This window comes from Ursus americanus, chromosome 7 (genome assembly GCF_024610735.1).
Source record: "Ursus americanus isolate L20-20 chromosome 7, mUrsAme1.1.p, whole genome shotgun sequence".
Taxonomy (NCBI): Eukaryota; Metazoa; Chordata; class Mammalia; order Carnivora; family Ursidae; genus Ursus; species Ursus americanus.
In genome coordinates, this window is record NC_142133.1 from 74,794,911 (window position 1) to 74,813,950 (window position 19,040).

Here is a 19,040-nt window from a genome sequence, read left to right on the forward strand (position 1 = left end):
AGTAAAAGCACTAGGTGAGAGAAGGTGAAAGGAGTACAGGAGAAGCATAAATATGGCCTTCCCTTTTAGGGAGCTTATAATCTTTCTGAGAAGATAAGCTTCATGACTAAAATATAAATAACCATACAAGACGATTCCAGATAAATGCTGTGGGAACCTAGTGAAAGTAGCAGTCATTTTAGACCCAGTGGTTATGGAAGGCTGTAGAGTGAAGACGTTTTGAGCAGGTTTGAGAGACTTCAGAGCAGGCATCCGGGAGTTAGAAGAGAGGAAGGCATTCTTCATGGGACAAATGGTATGAGCAAATTAAAAGAAAATGAGCATGGCCTGTGGCATTGACTGAATTTGTCCTAGTCATTGCTTCATGTCTGTATTATTACTTGGCCCCTAGTAAATATTAGGTGACTAGAAAATATTTCTTGGATGAGTAAATGAGCTCTGTAAGTAAACCCATCTGCTTGATTAGATATTCAACAGCAGTGAACTTTGGGAAATATGATTAGAAGATACATTGATGTGGGTTCTGGAGAATGTGGAAGGCTTGTGATGACTTAGGCTTCTTATCTTTAGGATAATGGGGAAACGTGGATTTTTGACTGTGGAGGTGCAGAGGGAGGTGGTGCAGAGGATGACTGGCATGGAAGGAAAGTGTTGGTGGGAAACCCTGCTAAGGGGAAGGGTCTCCTGAGATGTCACAGGTGTCATGTGCTGGTGACATGGACTGGTATGGAGGCCATAGAGCTGGAGAAGGGAAAATGAGTTAAGAGACATTGGAAGAAAGAACTGATAGAATGGAATGTGTAAAGGAATGCAGGGTAGCAGTCAAATCTTACTTAAAACTTATAACCACAATGACTCTTTCTTGGAAGAGGGCAAGTCAGAGATTTTGAATGGAGTCAGAGGAAGCAGTAGGGAGGGAGGAATCGGCCCTTGGTCTTTCCAAAGAATAGCGTATCATGGCTTTTTATGATTAAATGATCATCTGCACTTTGTGTTACATCTCATGGTCAAGTAAATATAGAACTTTGATGTGCTATGCCTCATTAGTTTTGTTTCAAAGTGAAGCATGCTTGTTACAATAGGATATATCTTATCTTGCCTTTCTGCTTGTTTTTCTACTCTATTATATAGCCCAAATGCAAACTAACGAGCAGCTATAAAAACTTGGGTAGAGCTTTTTTATATTTCTGAAAAAGAGTCCTGAGCTTTGTGTTTTAGTGTGTCTCAGAAGAAAAAAGAAACCATGGGAATCTCATTTTCTACATCCCATTCCAGTCACCATTATGGAATTAGCCTTTTCCTGTTGAGCTTCTCTAGCAGCTGCCTGTGGCAAAGGGCTTAGGTAGCTGTACTCCCTTAGGTCTAGCTTTATGATTCTAGAAGGCAGTTGTCACATGCTGTCAGCTGTCATGGGTTCTTTAATGCCTCTGTTTTTTTATTTGTATCCAGAGCAAAATAAAGAAACGATCCTGGGTTCTTCATGAGTGTTTGGAGAGAGTTCCTGAGAATGTGGAGGCTGCGAAGGAACTGCTTCAGTATGGACTGAAAGGCACAGACCTGGAGGCCCTGGTAGCAATCGGGAAAGGAGCAGATGATGGCAGGTTGGTCACAGAAAGATTTGGATTCAAGAGTAAAGGTGACTTTGTGAAAACATTGAAGCTGAGACAGGGCAGAGGGTAAATTTTTCTTTATTTAGCTTATCCTGTAATGAGACAGTTGCCTTCGATCAATGCTTCTCTTATCTGAGGTCACAGCTTTCTTTCCCTTGACTTAAATATGTGTACGTATGATAGCTTGGTGCTGAGAAGAGAGCGGATTCAACAAACCTTTATCGGATCCCGGCAGTTTCTTAGCTGTGGGCTAAAGGTACGTACCTGGGAGCTCTTACTAGTCAGGAGCACCCCCTTGGCAAGTGTGAGCTTCATTCACTTTGTCTGTCTTGGCCTCGTACCTCCTTTAGAGAATTCAAGTGATTAAATTGTGTGTTTTATGAAAGCACTTTGTGAACTTGTAAGTAGCACACAAATGTCTGTTGATAATAATAGTAAAGTTATTTGACATTTGGAATTTTTTAAAGATATAAGTGTGATGGTATATTTAATAAGTACTGTAAATGAGACTGACATGCATTACCATTTTTAAACCTTATTTTTTTTGTACTGTAATTAATTTTAAGTAATCTCCTTGCCCAGTGTGGGGCTTGAACTCATGACCCCAAGATCAAGAGTTTCATGTTCTATGGACTGAGCTAGCCAGGCACCCCTCAAATTTCATTTTACTGTTATTTGTTCATTCATTTTATTTATTTATTTTTAAGATTTTTATTATTTATTTGAGAGAGAGCAAGCATGCGTGAGAGAGAGCAGGGGGAGGGGCAGTGGGAGAGGGAGAAGCAGACTCCCTGATGAGCAGGGAGCTAGGCTCCATCCCAGGACCCTGGGACCATGACCTGAGCTGAAGGCAGACACTTAACTGACTGAGCCACCCAGGCGCCCCTATTTATTTTTTAAGTCAACCATTTTAAAACCTTAAATAGAAGTGTAAACTCTGGGCAACATTTTCTTCCTGGACTGTTTCATGTTGGGTGAGTATAACCTCACATGTTTTCCGAAGTAGTTTTCATTGCCATGATTTAAAAATTTTTGTATGCGATGATTAGTGATGACTTTTGCTCATCCTGTGGATATAATGAGTCAATCACTTTGCTTACAATAGAAAAGCTTTCTTTCAAATAATTGGTTCTTTCTGTTTCTGTGGAAATCAACGTAGGAATAAAGTCAGCCAGAGTAGGGGAAAACAGCTTGCACTAATAGCTTTGGGGTTTTTCCTTCCAGATTTACATTACCGGGTGAAGTAGACATTGAGTGTATCCCCTATGAGGAGCTTTCACCGCCCGATGAAGAGCCTGCTGAGAGTAAGAAGGAGAAGAAGACCAAGAAGAGAAGGGAACTACTTAAATTAGTGAACTTTGCAAAGTACATGATTTATTACTGTTCGTTTGGTACTGTCTTTAAAATAACTAGTCATTTAAGTGTGTTCTTTACTAGGATTAATTGCTCTGAATTATTCCAGCAACTTATATCAAACGCAGTTAGTATTATTTTACCCTTGTGCTTTTGTGCATTGTTCCGTCAGTTTGGGGCTCAATGGAATGTCATTATTTTTATTCTATTTTGACTCATAGAGAAGTGTGCTTCTGTGTTAATATAAGTGGCCTAATAGAGTTATTCACAACAGGTTAACGCTGGAACAAAAGGAACTTTGCCGTTGTAGACTGAAATTATTAACCTACTTAGATCGGCTTGCAACATACGAGGTAAGGAGCAGTTTTAATCAAACCAATTATGTTTATTCGATCTATCATCATAAATGCTGTGGCTGCCCTAGTATCTGGCATTCTTGATCTTTATAACTGTTTATGTTTTAGGAAAAATTCATTTTGTGCAGAAGCAGTTTCTCTTACATATCAGCTTTGGTAAAAATTAGAGACCGTGGAAGGCAGAAGTTGTGTTAGTCTAGGGCGTAGAAATGCTTAACCATTTCGGTGTATCTGTATTTTCTAGATATATGATCCTTTTCATTTACTTTTATTTTACGTTTTGACTTTAAGGTTATGGCAATATAGCTGTCTCCAATACCAAACTCCAACTACCAATTCCAATATAGCTGTCTCCAATACCCAATATACACTGGGTTTTAATAATCCTAATATGAATATTTCTGACTCTTTTTATTTTAATGATTTGATAGTGGGTTGAATTTAGTTGGTTGAACTTGAATCCAAATTATGGCCAAAATGAGACACTTGAACTTTAAAAAAAGGTGTACTTTATTTTTATTTATTTAGGGACACAAACACTGATGTTTCCATGTTCAGTAGCACAATTCAGATGTTAAAAATATTTCAGCAGGGGCGCCTGGGTGGCACAGCGGTTGAGCGTCTGCCTTCGGCTCAGGGCGTGATCCTGGCGTTACGGGATCGAGCCCCATGTCAGGCTCCTCCACTATGAGCCTGCTTCTTCCTGTCCCACTCCCCCTGCTTGTGTTCTCTCTCTCACTGGCTGTCTCTATCTCTGTCAAATAAATAGATAAAATCTTAAAAAAAAAAAAATTTTCAACAAATATACATATTTCAGATTGCTTTTTCACGTGGCCCTCACAGCTGAAATTACCCAGAAATTAATATAAATTTCTCACTTTTAAAGTTTGACTTTACTTGCAGGTTACTTCCTCCATCTGTGTTAGTCCTCCTTCCTATGGGCATACCTGTCTCGGCTCTTGGTACTGGCACATAGCAGGCACTCAGTAAATGTGACCTCTAATGATGTGATGCTTGTCCCCAGAATAACGGAGGTACTTAGTACTTCTAATGCGTGTGGGCAGATCCGAAAGCATTTGGTTTCCCACCTGCTAATGAAATAGAAATGTTTTCAAACAAAATACCACTGACAAAAGAGGGCTATTTATGGTTTCTAGAAAACATGGTAGTGAGTATATCATTTCATACAAACAAGTTGCAAAAAGTTCCTAATAACTTTTATCTATAGGTATGGCTAGTTTGATTGTTGGATAGTCATGTTATTTTAAAGCATATCCTTTCATTGTGTTGGAGTTTTATTTTGAGGTAATACATAAAAGCATGTTATGAACTACAGAAGTCGGTTCAGGTATGGTTTATTATGTTTTCTTAGCCTTTGTTTTACTAAATTTTATTGATTTTGAGATGTTAAAGAGTTCCATAAAATGTTCAGAGTTTGACTATCCAGTTAATTTACTTTCATTATCCTTTAGTTATTAAATTGCTCTTTTCCTATTTGGCAGTTGTAAGTACATTTACTAGTGCATGGTGTAAAGTATTTGTTGAGCCCATTTTCTTAGGGAATTAGGCTAATTAGGCTTTCGTAAAGTAGGTGAAGTTGATGAATTCGGCTGTTAAAACTTAAAAATGAAGATGTTCAGATAATAGTGGCTCACCAGCTAGATAGTAGTAGAGATAGCCATTGCATTTTAATCCTGGGACATAGCTTATTTTATGAATTTTGTGATAAATTAGATAAAAATGGATTCATTTCAATGTGACACAAGTGCCTGGTATGTACCATCATGGCAGTGCTGGAGGGGATGGAACTATCCTTCTGGAGTCCGCATTATGTAGGCAGTAAGTGATGACAGTGATGTGTGAAGAATTGATGAGAGAGCATAGTGGAGAAAAACATTCCATTTTTTCCCAGGGACGTCCGAAAAGTCTCTACATAGGAAGCGATATTCCAACTAGTCCTTAAAAAGAAAGGCAGGCAGATTTAGGGGGCTGGGGAGTACTATGAGGGGGACATGGGAGCAGAAGGTTCGTGAAGGTGTAGGGCTTTTGTCTTGTTGGCTGCTATAGCCCCAAGCTCAAATCGGTACCCAGCTCCTTGAGGAGCTCAGCAAATATTTGTTGAAGCAATGGATAGGTAAGAGAATACCTTAAGAAATACCAACACGTTAGTTGAGGACTTACCATTTGTCAGCCACTGTGCCGGGTACTGAATCCAGATTATTTCTCAGCAGTCCTTTCAGGCAGGTACTATTCTCCTTCCAGTTTTCCGGATATGAAAACTGAGGCTTGGGGAAGGAAAGTAATTTGCTGAAGTAGAAAGCAAGAACTCATAACAAGGTCTCTTGGATTCATTAGCCTACGCGATAATTATCATGCTGTATGAAGAAAGGCCTAGTTGGGTGAAAGGAGATGGGGTGCACCTGACAGTGTGAGCTGGTGGGAGGGGGCAGCACAGACCGAACGGAGAAGAGGTGGTTAGAATAGTTTCTGGCCACGTTTTGAAAGGTCTCTCATGCTGTGTAAGGAATGGAGTTGAACTGTTAGAGGATGAGTGAGTTTAGGAAAGAACAGGAAGTGGGAAGTGCAGACAGTAGTTGTAGGCAGCTCTTTCAGGAAGTTTTGTTTCAAGGGAGCCAAGAAGATGGTGTTAGCTACAGGGTATATAAAATTAAGAGTTATTTTTTTAATAGAAGGAAGAAGTATTGTTTGTATGCTAATGGGAAGGAAGCAGTGGAGGGTGAGGAGGAATTTATCGAACAGAAGAAAAAGGAGGTAATGGCATGATTGTAGAAAAGAGAGAAATGGGATTTGGAGCATGAGTAGGGTTCGGGGCTGTTTGGGGACCAGATGTATGTACTTTTTCTGTTGTAACTGAAGGAAGGAAAATCCTATTGGTATAGATGCAGGTAGATGTACAGTTTTAGTAGGTTGGAACATGAATGGATATCCCATCTAATAGTGTCAGTTAAAAAATCATACGAAGCAAGTTCTGAGTTGAGAAGGGAGATGGGAATGAGTGTTGGAAGTCTGGAAATAATGAAAGACTTGTGGAGAAGTTCCTAACAGTATAGGGGAGAAAACTTGTTAGGGAAATATAATAGCATTAAGGGACAGCAGATCTGATTTGAATTTATAAAATGTCAAACCTTCCTTAAAGTATAGAGAATAGTATAATGAACCCGGATGTACTTACTGCCCAGTTCAACCATTTTGCCAATCTTGTGTCTTTTACTCTCTACTCCTGCCTTTTCTTGCACTTAGTTTTAAAGCAAATCCTAGACATCTTATCATTTCCCCATAAATACTTAAGTATGTGTCTGTAATTGGTAAAGACTTAAAAAAATAACCACAATAACAGTATTATTTCTGAGAAAATTGGCAGCGTTCCCTAATATCATTTGCTATCCACTTGATGTTCAGATTTCCTTGGTCACCTCACAAATGGTTTTACAGTTGGTTCATTTGAATCCGGACCCTAACAGGGCTGAGATCTTGAAATGAGAATTGTCAGCTTGGTTTTGTGATAGTTTTTCAGACTCCTGGTTACTTGTAATAAGGGTTCATACTTGCCTTGGACTAAGGATGAGGTTTTGCCAGGTGAGTATGATGAAGGGAAAGAAGTAAGGGATTAAAGAAGTCTTTATAATGATGGACCAGGGACTAAGCTGGTTGGAAGGGATAAGAGAGTTGGAGGAGAGATAGCAGGTGAAAAATGCAGGGTCAGTGGACTGGATGTTTCAGTGACTTTGAGGAATTGCTGGAATGCCATGTACTGGCTTAAGTGGGGCAGAACAGGGGGGGAAGGAGCAGTTGCTCAAGAGTTCAGTGTTTGATATGGAGATGTCCCAGAAACTTCCTTCTTGGTGATGGTAAAGATCCCGAGTGGTGGTAGGATGTGTAACTGTGATGGAATAAAGGGAACGATTATTGTGGATGAGGAGTCAGGGAACTGAGAACATTTTTGAAATGTTTTCTTTCTTGGTTTCCGTGAGTATGCGTTGAACACTCCCCCGCCCCCTTTACTTCTCTGGCTGCTTCTGCATTTGCTTTTCAGATGCAGATTCCTGCCCTCCCTGCTTCAACTTCTTCTCCCTTGAAATCATATTCACTTCTGTGTTAGTAACAGTATGGCATATATGTGACTCATCTTACTCCAGAACTCTGGACCTGTCTATCTACCTGCCTTCTGGGAGGCTCCTTTTAGACGTGCTATAGTTCCAAGCCCAACATATTTGCAGGTGATCTTCTCAAACCTCCACCCTCCCTCTCTCACCTCCTCATTCTTGTCTCTCTCCTACCTCAGTAAACTAATTCAGTCAATAAGTAATTACTGGTTACTTATAATGAAAAGCAGTGTGCTGGGTATCTGGGGTTCAGCATCGAACATGACAGACAGGAGCCCTATGTCATACAGTGCAAGGGGTTGATCCTCACTTGCAGTTGCCATGGCTAACTCCTATTTGTCTTTTATATCCCAGCTTCGGAGCCACCTCTGGGAAGCCTTCCTTGCCTTCCCCGAACTAGTTTTATAAAACTACCCTCCCTCTGGGTTTCCCTTTACCTGTTCCTGTGTGCTTGTTTGTCTTCCCTACTAGATTTTAAGCAATTTGGAGGGCAGGAAACGTGTTTCGTTCATCATATCACTGCTGCCTATCACCGTGCCCCTAGCACATAGTAGACACTCAGTAAATATTTGTTGAACGAATGAATGGTTCAGTCTGCATCTTACATCGATTGCCAACAGCCGTGAAGTTAATCTGAAGTTCTCCTACAGATGCCGGTGCCCATAATACACAACCGTGTATAACGGTTGCTTATTTGTTTTTAGCAGGTGGTGGGTTTTGGTTGTCTTACTGTAATTAATTTTTTAATGCCTATTTCATTTACTTTTTAATTTTTTTTGATTATCAGCATTTATAAATACAGCCGTTTTCAAAATAAAGGCAAGAATGCAGATGTACGACTTCAGTTAACAGTTGATAGTTTAATTAATTCAGGGCTTATTTATTTAGGGAGGCAGAGTTGTAAAGATTTTTAATATTTTCTTGTCACTCGTATTTAAAAGCCTTTTCATTATTAAGTCACTCTTTCCCCTCAGGAAATCCTAGGAGTGCCTCATGCCTCTGAACAGAGATACGATGCTGAATTCTTCAAGAAGTTCAGAAATCAGAATATCGTTCTCTCAGCAAGAACTTATGCTCGGGTAATTTCTTCTTTGTAAATAAAATAATTATGGTTATTAACACTTTCTAAATCTCTGCGTTGTGCAGTTAATGTATTTGCCTGCATTTACCATCATTTCACTTTGTTGTAATATTAATGTAGAGAAAATGGAATTATATTTTTAAAAATGTTTATTCATTGTCCCTCTGCCCCTCCCCCTGCTCATGCTCACTCTCTCTCTCACTCTCAATAAATAAAATCTTAAAAAAAAAAAAAAAAAGGTAGGGGCGCCTGGGTGGCTTAGTTGGTTAAGCTTCTGACTTTGGCTCAGGTCATGATCTCAGGGTCTTGGGATCGAGCCCTGAGTCCTCAGGGAGTCTGTTTCTCCCTCTCTGTCTGCCCCTTGCCCCACTCACTCATACTCTTTCTCTCTCTCTCTCAAATAAATAAAAATTTTAGAAAATGTTTATTCATCATTCTGAATTTTAAAAATAAGTAATTTTTACAGCATTAGATTGAGAAATGTGATGCAGACCAGGAAGAATTAGAAATATTTCAAAGTGCTTTAAATCAGAACTACATAAAAAGTTAATTTTAGGTTTTTGAATGCTGTTCTACAAGGTCATTCCTTTATTTCTAAGGTTTACAGTGGAAACTTACCCCTTGCTGTTTGTACAGGAAAGTAACGTACAAGCCCTCGAAATTCTGTTTACTTATCATGGATCAGACCTGCTTCCTCATCGCCTTGCAATTCTCTCCAACTTCCCAGAGACCACTTCTCCACATGAATATTCTGTTTTGCTGCCTGAAGCTTGGTATGTGACTGGGTTTACTGAATTTTACCTTTTTTCTAAATCGTAACAGTTTTTTGTTTTATGCTGAATAATTTGAATTAAACAAAATCTATTTTAACGGAATCTATTTAAACTTTTTTCTGATTATAAATTCTTTCTAACTTATTTTTAAATGATCTCAAAGCCAAAATATTTCTAGCATAGCAGGATCACCTTAACTTAATGAACATGAACTTTACTTTTTATTTTTTTAATGAAGGCCTAATTTTACTGGTGTGTGCTCAATATGGTTTTATGGTTAAGAACAGCTGTTCTTGTTTTGTGTGTGCGGTTTTTTTGTTTGTTTGTTTTTTGTTAAGAACAGTTTTTAGGATAACTATTTGTTTGAATTAGATCTTTTAGAAATGAAGTAGTTCTGACAACATTAGGTAGTAGGTCCCGGGGACTCAGGAATGTCTGATTCCTGCCTTTCTTAACCGTTTCTCCCTGCGAAATTCCAGAGGCAGAAAGACAAATGGGAAATCAAAGTTCCACTTTATTATTAATTGGACTGATGCTCTTTGTCTCAGTTCAAGGCTCTTTGAGAATTGGGTCACGACACGTGACATAGACTCTTAAGTGCAGTGGTCCTCACTGTAGCACCCAGTGGGTTCTAGATGCCGGAACTTTTGTTCTTGAGAATGAAGAAAAGAGCATAAATTTGCCTCAGTGACTAGTTCAAAATGGGTAGGTAGGCCATTAGCTCCAGGCCTGAGTGGCACCTGGGAGCTGAGAGGAGTGCAAAGGATACTGTGCTTGTCCCTTACTGCACTGAGGCCAAAGGCAAGCGTATTCACCATGACATCTTCTGCATCCAGTGAGTGGACTGGGTTAGTAAATGTGAGACCATGTCCGTCTCCTAGTAAATGTGGCTCAGTCGCGATTTGCATGATTTACATCCTTTCTGAATTTGAGTTTACTTGTCTTTACCATGAGTTGACAGTCCCTGTGTTGCTTATTCATATTGCGTGTGTTGAGTTACAGGTGAATCGATATGTATGAGGTCTGCTCGTGATCTGTAAAACGCTGTGAGAGATTATGACCATTCCAGTTGAAATCACAGTCACCAATTTTAGCTACTGGCAACTTAATGCTGTTAAGGGATGTTACTGGAATTTAGTGGATCATTTAGCTTCCTTATTTTTCCCCTGCCACCTCCACCCACTATCCTATGTGTAGGCTTGGATGTTGATGGTGAAGACCAACATTTACAGAGTAATTAGTAGGTATTTCATACATAGTTATATCTGGTTTTCATTTTTGGTATTTTCCCTCTTATTACAGAAAACTGAGGTTTACAGAGGTTTAGTAGCATAACTCATATAAAGTACGGCCAAGATTTGCAACTTTTATTTGTTTATAGTTGTAGATTAGGAAGCCTAAAAAATAAGTTCTAAATTCCTCATTTTGCACTACTCCTAGTGCTTAAAAAGTCTTAGTCATGGTAAAAGTGAACATAAAGAAGCTTGAGGTGCTCTTTTCATTTTCATATAATTTCTTTTATATTATTATAGTGATATGTAAAATATATTTTGTCAATGTGTATTTATAGGTATTTTAGAATATAATTTTATTGTTTTCTTCCTCTTTGCAAAAATAGATCTAATCTGAATGTAAATGACTTTTTTCTATTCTAAATTGTCAGTATAGAGAAGGGCTATCTCTTAAAGAAAGGGGGAGCAGGCTATCTTCTCTTAGAGTTTTTTTTTTAAAGGTAGTTTGTCCTTAGACTTGAGTTCATTTGTGGTTATTATTTCCTGATGACTACTTAGATAAACATATGATTTTCTGAGATTTCAGAATTGGTATGCAAAATAGTTTGACAGTGCCCAGTGCTGGGTTACCTCTAAATGCCCTATGGTTCCTTTATCGGGGCTGCCGTAATCAACTTAAATTATGATAAATACTTGAGCTATATACCATATTATAGCAGAGGGTAATAGAAGATAAAATTATATGGAATCATTGTGTTGGGATATGTTGCTTAGACAAGTTTTGAAAAGATTCTAGTTGCTTAGGAGTCTTTATATTTATTTTAAGCACATTAGGGAAATAAAGATTTTTGTTTCTCAAGAAAGTCTTATTGAGTGTAGTTTTGCTCTAATTAGAAAGAATGAGGAACAACAGGTTTTAACAGTAATGTCTCTGTCTCCTTATGATTTTATGTGGGTGCAAAGCAAACCTGTAGTTACATTTCAGCCATAGCCTCTTCTGTGAAGTCTTCCATACACTTATTCCTTTTCCTACATTTTATCATTCTTTGTTCTTGTAGTATAACCCTTTTTACAGTGTATCTCAGTCATTTTTAGTTCAGCTTTTCTCCCTCTTGTTCCCTTTTTAAATAAACATCCAGCCTTAAAGCCAAAACTAACTCTTTAAGGTAGACACCATCTCCTCCTTATTTTTGGATTCTCATGGCCTAGGGTGGTGCTTATGTAGTCGGGTCTCTGAAAATGTTTGCTCGCTGAAGCAATTAGGGCTCTCATTTATAAGAGAGATCAAAGGCTGTCCCAAAGGAAGTGCAACAGAATAGACTTCTTACCTTTAACAAAGGAGATGCCCTGCTTAGTGTCTCACTGAGGCTCCGATGGCCTTAATTCACGAGTCCAGGGCTATTTTAGCCCAGAGTTAAAGCCGGACTGTTTTCCCCAGCTTCAAGTTTTATTCTAATGGATGCGTGGATCGATAAGATCTATTTATAGAAATCGTTTCCTTTTTGAGGAAATTTATTCTTCTTTGAAAACTTGGTATTTATTTTCCAGTCCCTTTCAAGTCAGAACAACACAGTGTCTGTTTTGTTGGAACCCGAGTGCTCCTCTGCATCCCTCCGCCCCCCACCGTTTGCTGAGCGCTGTCTGTGTGCCTGGCACTGTGCGTGGGAGGGATTCTGCAGTGAGGGAAACACTTTCTCTTTAGCAGGAGTTAATCAGGTATGTTTGATGCATCAAGAAAAATTCCTACATCCAGCATCATGCTTTCAAACTGAGGAAGAAATAAGAGTTGAAAAGACTCTACATACATTTGCAGGTTTTTTTTCTGCTTTTTTTTTTTTTTTTAAAGCCTCCTCAGTTGCAATGTTTGAAAACTAGTAACAAGATCTTCCTTCTACCTCATTTACTGCCTTCAAGGACAGTAGAACTTTCTGTACATGTGCCTTTATTTCTTTCAGCATATATACCGCTCAGCAGCCCAGCCCTTTTCATCCTGCTTTATCGGCCCTTCAGCCCCTCCACTTGTATTTTGCAAGAAATGACTTTTCAGTGATCTGTTAACTGGATTTGAAACCATTACCCACCTCTAAGTGTACGGCTCTCGGAAGGCAGAATGGCTGTGGAACTCTGCACGGTCTTCAGCTTGCCGTTAGGACAGTGCGTCCAGTCCTCCGTTTCCTCCCTCCAGCCACGCAAGCCTGTTGGCCCTGGAGCATGCCACGCCTGCCCCCGCCATCGGGCTTTCGTGGCCCCTGTGCCTCCTGCCTGGTGCGCCCTTCTCCCAGATCTTCATGTGACTGGGTCTCTTACTTCTTCTGAGTCTCCTCTCAAAGGTCAGTCTCCTTCTCTGACCACTCTCTTTTCATAGTCTTCAGTCCCTACCACTGCTTTTGCCCTTAGCAGCTGTTTCTTCGTAGCACGTACACCTAACATAGCATACGGTTGTTTGTCTTCTCCACTTTATCTCATCTCCCTTGGCCTTCCTATTTACGATTTTACCCTCACTTTAAATCCTCCTTTTCTGCTTTATTTTCTTCCTAGCATTTATCACCCCTACCTTAGTTTGAGTTCTGTTTCCTTATCTTATTTATTTGCTTCGCTACTAAAATAGCAGCTCCGACAGGGCAGGGACTTGTGTTTTCTTCCCTTCCTTAGACCCTGCTGCACTTAGAAGATTGCCTGGCACGTTGTAGGCACTCAGTAAATACTTGTTGAATGAATGAATAAATGAATGAATGAATATCAGATCCATAAGGGAAGGACCTTGTGTCTTGTTCACTGGGTAGAGGTACATGGGAGGGTAGGTAGGGTTTTGCATCTTAGAGTTCAAGCCATGTAGTATCTTGGGAAGCAATAATAAGTTATGCCAACAAAGTGGCCTTTGACTTACCCCATGTTGAGATCCTGTACGTAGAACTTTTGCTTTGGCATTTACCTGAAATTTGATGAACCAGTTTTGTTTGAACCAAATTTGATGATTATGATTGCTGGGAAACTTCTGTGGCGTGTGTTAGTTTTGTGTTTTATTTTGTCATTCTTATTATCATGTGTGTTCGACAGTGATGAAATGTGAGCAAGTTTTGTAAAACTTTGAAATTACATTTTTTATCATAGACGATACATCTCTTTATTAGCTATCTATCCTTAGTTTGTCATTGGTATAAAATGTGTATACTTTATATTCTAGTTGACTGTTTTAGTTGAAGTACAAAGGTGACATTTCTTACTGTCTTTATTAGCTTCCACAATTTTTGTTAATAGAGGTTTTTATAAAAGGGAATTTTTTTAACTTTTGGTATTTTTTATATTTATGGCATGTTTTAGAAAGATTATTTAATTTTTTCATTGTATGCCTCTTTTCCTATTGTGGAATCTTTCCAGAATGATGGAAGTAACCTAGTTTAAAAAGTTGTATTTTGAACAGTTGTCTGTTGAATAGCATTGGGATAAGAGCTTCGATTCTAGAGCCAAGTTGCCTAGTTTGTGTTTTTGGATGACTTTTCTTAAATGCACCTCAGTCTTCTCACCTGTAAAATGGACATGATTGTAACACTTACTTCATAGCATTGTGGGAATGTTTAATGAGTCAGTGTATATAAAACATTGAGAACAGTGCCTGGCACCAAATAAATGCTACGTAAGTGTTAGCAATTGTTGTTAATGCAGAATCCTATACTAGGCTCTTGGCTTTATCTACTTCATATGCTTACTATTTTAAACTTCTTTTTGGAATAATTTTATAATTATTGAAAAGTTGAATGGAGAACACAAGGAGTTCCTATATACCCTTCACTTGGCTTCCCCTTTCTTCCCATATAATCATAGCACATTTGTCAAAACTAAGGAATTGTCACTGAAATAGTCAGTTCTGCTGTAACATGACATATGCACTCCTAAAAGTCACTGACGGTGCAGAATCTTGCAGTGAAAACCACAGGGCTGATGGGAAAAGTGGAATTAATGGTCCAGCACTCAGTGAAAGTTAGGAACCTAACTGAAAAGTTAGGAACCTAAAGGAAAGTCCTAACGTATTTTTACATGTGTTACATAGGTAACAGACATGCAAATACGAAAATATGGCACTTACCTTAAAAAAAGCCCTTAGACTTGGCACGTGGAAGTGGGTGTTGGAAGAGTTGCACTCCTGCATTATTGGGAAATGGAGGAAGAGGGGTGGGTAGAAATTGGTGGAAAGTTGTGCCACCAGATGTGGATGGGGGGCTTCCTAACACACTCTGGAAACTGAGGTCGCTGGTAGGTGTTTGGGTGTCCCTGCACGCGTAATCCAGCATGGCTGGGTTCAGTTTTCTGTGTGCACCTAACGTTTCTTGTGGATGAAATTGGGTGTCAGCAAATGTGAAATTTATGTTACGCTCAAGTTGTTCCCTCATATATATCATTGGCACAAATTTGCATCTTCAAAACAGCATAGCAGAACTGACTGTACAATACTGTTAACTAAATGACAAATTTATTTGGATATAATTAGTTTTTCTACTAATACCCTTTTTCTGTTTCTGAATCCAATCTGGGATACCACATTGCATTTAAATTTCATTTATTTTTAATATATGGAAATAAACTGTTGTACATATATGTCAGTCAGGAAATTCTCTGACACATATATTTGCCAGATAATGAAAATTGATACTCATATTTATATTCCTGGATTATTTCCAGATTCAATAAGGAAAGATTGCATTATTTAGTGTATTTGGGGGTATTGCAGTATTTAAAGTATTTTATAGTTATAAGTGGTAAAACTCTAATGATGGAAGTCAAATATCCAGAACACTGCATTGTCCTCATCTAGACAAGCTGTTACTATAGTGACTTGGCAGTTTGTTTGCTTGTAAATATCTGAGTTTAGTTAGATTATTTGGTGATTAAAAGTTTGACTGAAAAGCATGCTGTAACTGTGGATGGATTGTACTTGTGTGAACCATAAAAATGTGTTACAGACATTTCTGTTTTCTGAGTTCGTGATTGTAAGAATTATTCGTTGACTTGTAATCATTCTTTGTCTTCGGCTCCACAGTAATTTATGTGACATCCCATTAAGGCGAAAAATCAGAAGGCGCTGGGTAAAAGACGTTAAGTCATTCGTTGTTTAGATCATGTATGATGTCAGCCTAATCGTATGTCCGTACATACCTGGCTACTTAGAAACTGCTCTTCTAGGGCATAGAAATAGAAAGCTCTTTCTTTCACCTGCTTCCTTTAGAGCAACACTGCAAAACAGTGCAGTAAGTTGTATGACGACCCAACCGGCAGAAGCGTTTCTTCTCCCCATGACCTCTTTGTGGTGACCCAGGGCCTCTTTGTGTCACGCATACTGTAACGCATGTTTGCCCCTGGCATTTTATTCCCTTGCTAACCCTGAATTATTCCTGCTTTTCCTCGGCCCTAATCCCTTTGTGGTGCTCTCTGTCCCACTTGACAATGCGGCAAGGTGATAACTGTGTTCTTCAACAGTTCGATTAAGAATGAATATATCTTATGTGCATTTGTAAGTCTCATTTTTGGCTTTGCGTATTTTTGGCTCTGTTAAGTGTAGGGACTGTTAAGATCATGTGACCATTATACGCTTTTTATGTTTTTAGAAAAAATTTTAATTGTTAAAAAATGCATAACATCAAATTTACCATTTTAACCATTTTCAGCATACAGTTCAGTAGTAAATACATTCACCTTGTTCAACCAATTTCCAGAACTCTTTAGCTTGTGAAGCTGAAACTCTGTGTCCATTAAACAACTCCCCATTTTCCACTCAACCCAGCCCCTGACCAGCACCATTCTGCTTTGTGTCTGGATGAAGCTGTCTGCTCTCCTTGCCTCATAGAAGTGGAATCATGCAGTATTTGTCTTTCTATGGCTCTTTTATAGTTCACTTAGCATAATATCCTCAAGGCATAATACACTTTCAGTGAAATTAGTATTACGATTAAATAAAATTTCTAGTGGCTTGCCATCTGTGGGTCATGTTTCTGTTTATGCTGCAAAAGTACTTCCCAAATGAAGTAAAGGATGAAGATGAATTTAGTTTGAGATGCAAGGTTACCATTATTGCCTGACTTCCTATGGAAAACCTCTTCATCTCTTGATAATAAAGAGGGCGTAGGAGCTGAAGGGAACTTGTAGTATTTCCTCCAACACTTTGTTTTCTAAATCTTGGGTTTGAGTAGCCAAACATAGAGACTTTTTCTGTAATTACAGTAACATAAAATTTATGTCCTAAAATAGCAAAACATCAATATGCATTTTATTAAAATTCCCAGTAGGGCAAATTAGATTTCAGTCAAATTGATTTTATCTTATAACTTAAGTCATTAATAAATAATTTATCCTTAAAAAATCAGATGACATTTTTCCCTTTCTTCACAACGGAATGGTAGGTAGAAGTTTCAAATTGTTGATGCTTTGGTATTTTACATTAGTTGGTGATCTTTTTTTTTTTTTTCCCCACAAGAAATAATTTGAACTACCTTCTTCGTTGCAGAGTTGACCCTAAGCAGCTTTTAATTCTGAGCTGTAAATTTTTGTTTATTTTCCTTGAAAGGCAACAGAAGACTGTACCAGGATCAATTAATGGTGGCTTAGTTTCATAGTTTTAAGAATATTTTGGAAGTTTCTCTCCCATAAGAAGCATATTAATGTTTCTTTCAAAGCAGATGCTGATTTTTGAATTTTAATCTTTTTTAAGTGAAATTTATAACAAATCATAAGTACCTATGAAACTGATTTAAAAATTAAAGCATTTCTGTATTGCTTTATCTTATTTTGTTTTCATGGAAAGAACAATTTAAAGAAGTTGGAGGAGTCATTTGAAATTGTGTGATGTGAATCAAATGTGGTCCCTGTCCATAGATAAATTAGAATTTATTTTATGTAGGGACGATATCAGGCAGGTTAGGTATAGATATAACTATCATACAGTTAAAATACATGTTATAGGATGAGTGTAGATAGGTTTGGAGATGGGAGAGGTTACTTTCTGTTACAAAGGAGGGAAATCAGGAAAGCCTTCTTGGAAGAGGTTAGGTTTGCTCTAGACGTTGAAAGTTGAGTGTGATTCTTGATATTGGGAAATTTGGGGAGGAAAGAGCCATCTGACTCTTTAGCATGAAGTTGTTGTTCCCACTCAGTCTTCACCTGGACAAAAGATGCTCCCGGTGAATTTGTTAGTTGAAATGAAATGAATTAATGCACCGGATTTCCAGTGAACAATCAGGAATCTGTTTTTCTCTTATGTTTTTATGTAGCCTACTCCTGTTCATAAAGATTTCTTTTTTCTTCTCTGAAATTGTTAAAAAGCAGTTTCTATTGGTCATTCTATTGGTCATTCCCACTGTAATTTTGTTGTTGTAATAGAAATATCACCTAAACTGTAGCCTGGATGATGAAATAATTATGGAAAAAATTGGGGCATTGCATTCACTTGTTTGATTCTCAAGAGAAAAATAAAAGTGTTTCTTTTCCCTTTAAAATTGAAAAGTTGATTAGTTACCTAATCAAAATTCAATTCCCATATGTGCAGTTTATTTCTGAACTGCTGTGAACAAAGAACAATAAAGTGGTTTGTATTTTGGGCTTGGAATAAGTATTTGGCCTTCTGTGGTGAGAGGAGTATAGAGAGTATTTTACAGAATGGAATATGTTGGCAGTTTCTGAATCCAAGAATAACCTGGTGTTTGGATCAGAAAGGAAAAGCTAATCGCCTCAACTGTCTGGGAGCAGGGTCTGGGGCTAGCAGTGGGGTAATTGGTTTGCTTGTCTCCTGGCACTAAGGGCATGTTAGATCTTGACTCAATTAGTTCTTGTCTTTCTATTTATGTAAAGCAACAAAATGCATTTAGGGCAATTTCTTTGATTAAGAAGGTGGAAATGAATATTATTTTAGAGTATCTTTTATGGGCTTTGGAAAGTATGTTGATACTGATATTTATTATGTGTTTGGTACTCTGAGAAGTACTAAAGAAATGAAGGTGTACTGATTTGTTCATTCGTTTCCTCTTTTTTGCGTATGGAACTTTTTTTTTTAAATTTACAAACCAATTTTATGTTTCACATGTAATTCTCACATCAAGTTTATGGGATAAACAGAAAAGGGATTGTTATCCTGTTTTTAGGGCAAAAAATTTGAGAGGCATTAGTAGAAATATATGCTGAAATAGGGAGTTATTTTAAAAATAATTTTAATTGCACTGTCATTTTAGTGTATATGTAATGTCAAATGTTTCTAATATGGCTTAATGCGGTTCAAAGTTTCTAATTTTATTTGAAATTAAGACCTCTTTGAGAGGGTACTTGTTTTTTTAAACTAATGCACTCTCCTAAAAATCTGTTACTAAATTCAGCATTACCTCGTGGTACCAAATGATACTCTTTTCATGGAGATGAGATTTTTCTTTCATTATTCATTTTCCTCCAAACTTTAAGTACCCTGCCCAATAATTCTGAACATGTGATCCTTAAGTAGATTATAACATCTTCTGAATGGTTGAATTACCTTAG

General features: G+C 38.0%; 1 protein-coding gene across 1 annotated transcript in view; it reads left to right on the forward strand.

Moving 5' to 3' along the window:
* NBAS (NBAS subunit of NRZ tethering complex) overlaps positions 1 to 19,040 on the forward strand; it is a 339,918-nt gene that overhangs the window by 94,421 nt on the left and 226,457 nt on the right. The window contains exons 17-21 of the mRNA XM_045807103.2: positions 1,450 to 1,601; positions 2,835 to 2,975; positions 3,238 to 3,316; positions 8,418 to 8,522; positions 9,161 to 9,297. Coding sequence (XP_045663059.2) covers positions 1,450 to 1,601; positions 2,835 to 2,975; positions 3,238 to 3,316; positions 8,418 to 8,522; positions 9,161 to 9,297 — 614 coding nt within the window. The remainder of the gene's footprint in view (positions 1 to 1,449; positions 1,602 to 2,834; positions 2,976 to 3,237; positions 3,317 to 8,417; positions 8,523 to 9,160; positions 9,298 to 19,040) is intronic.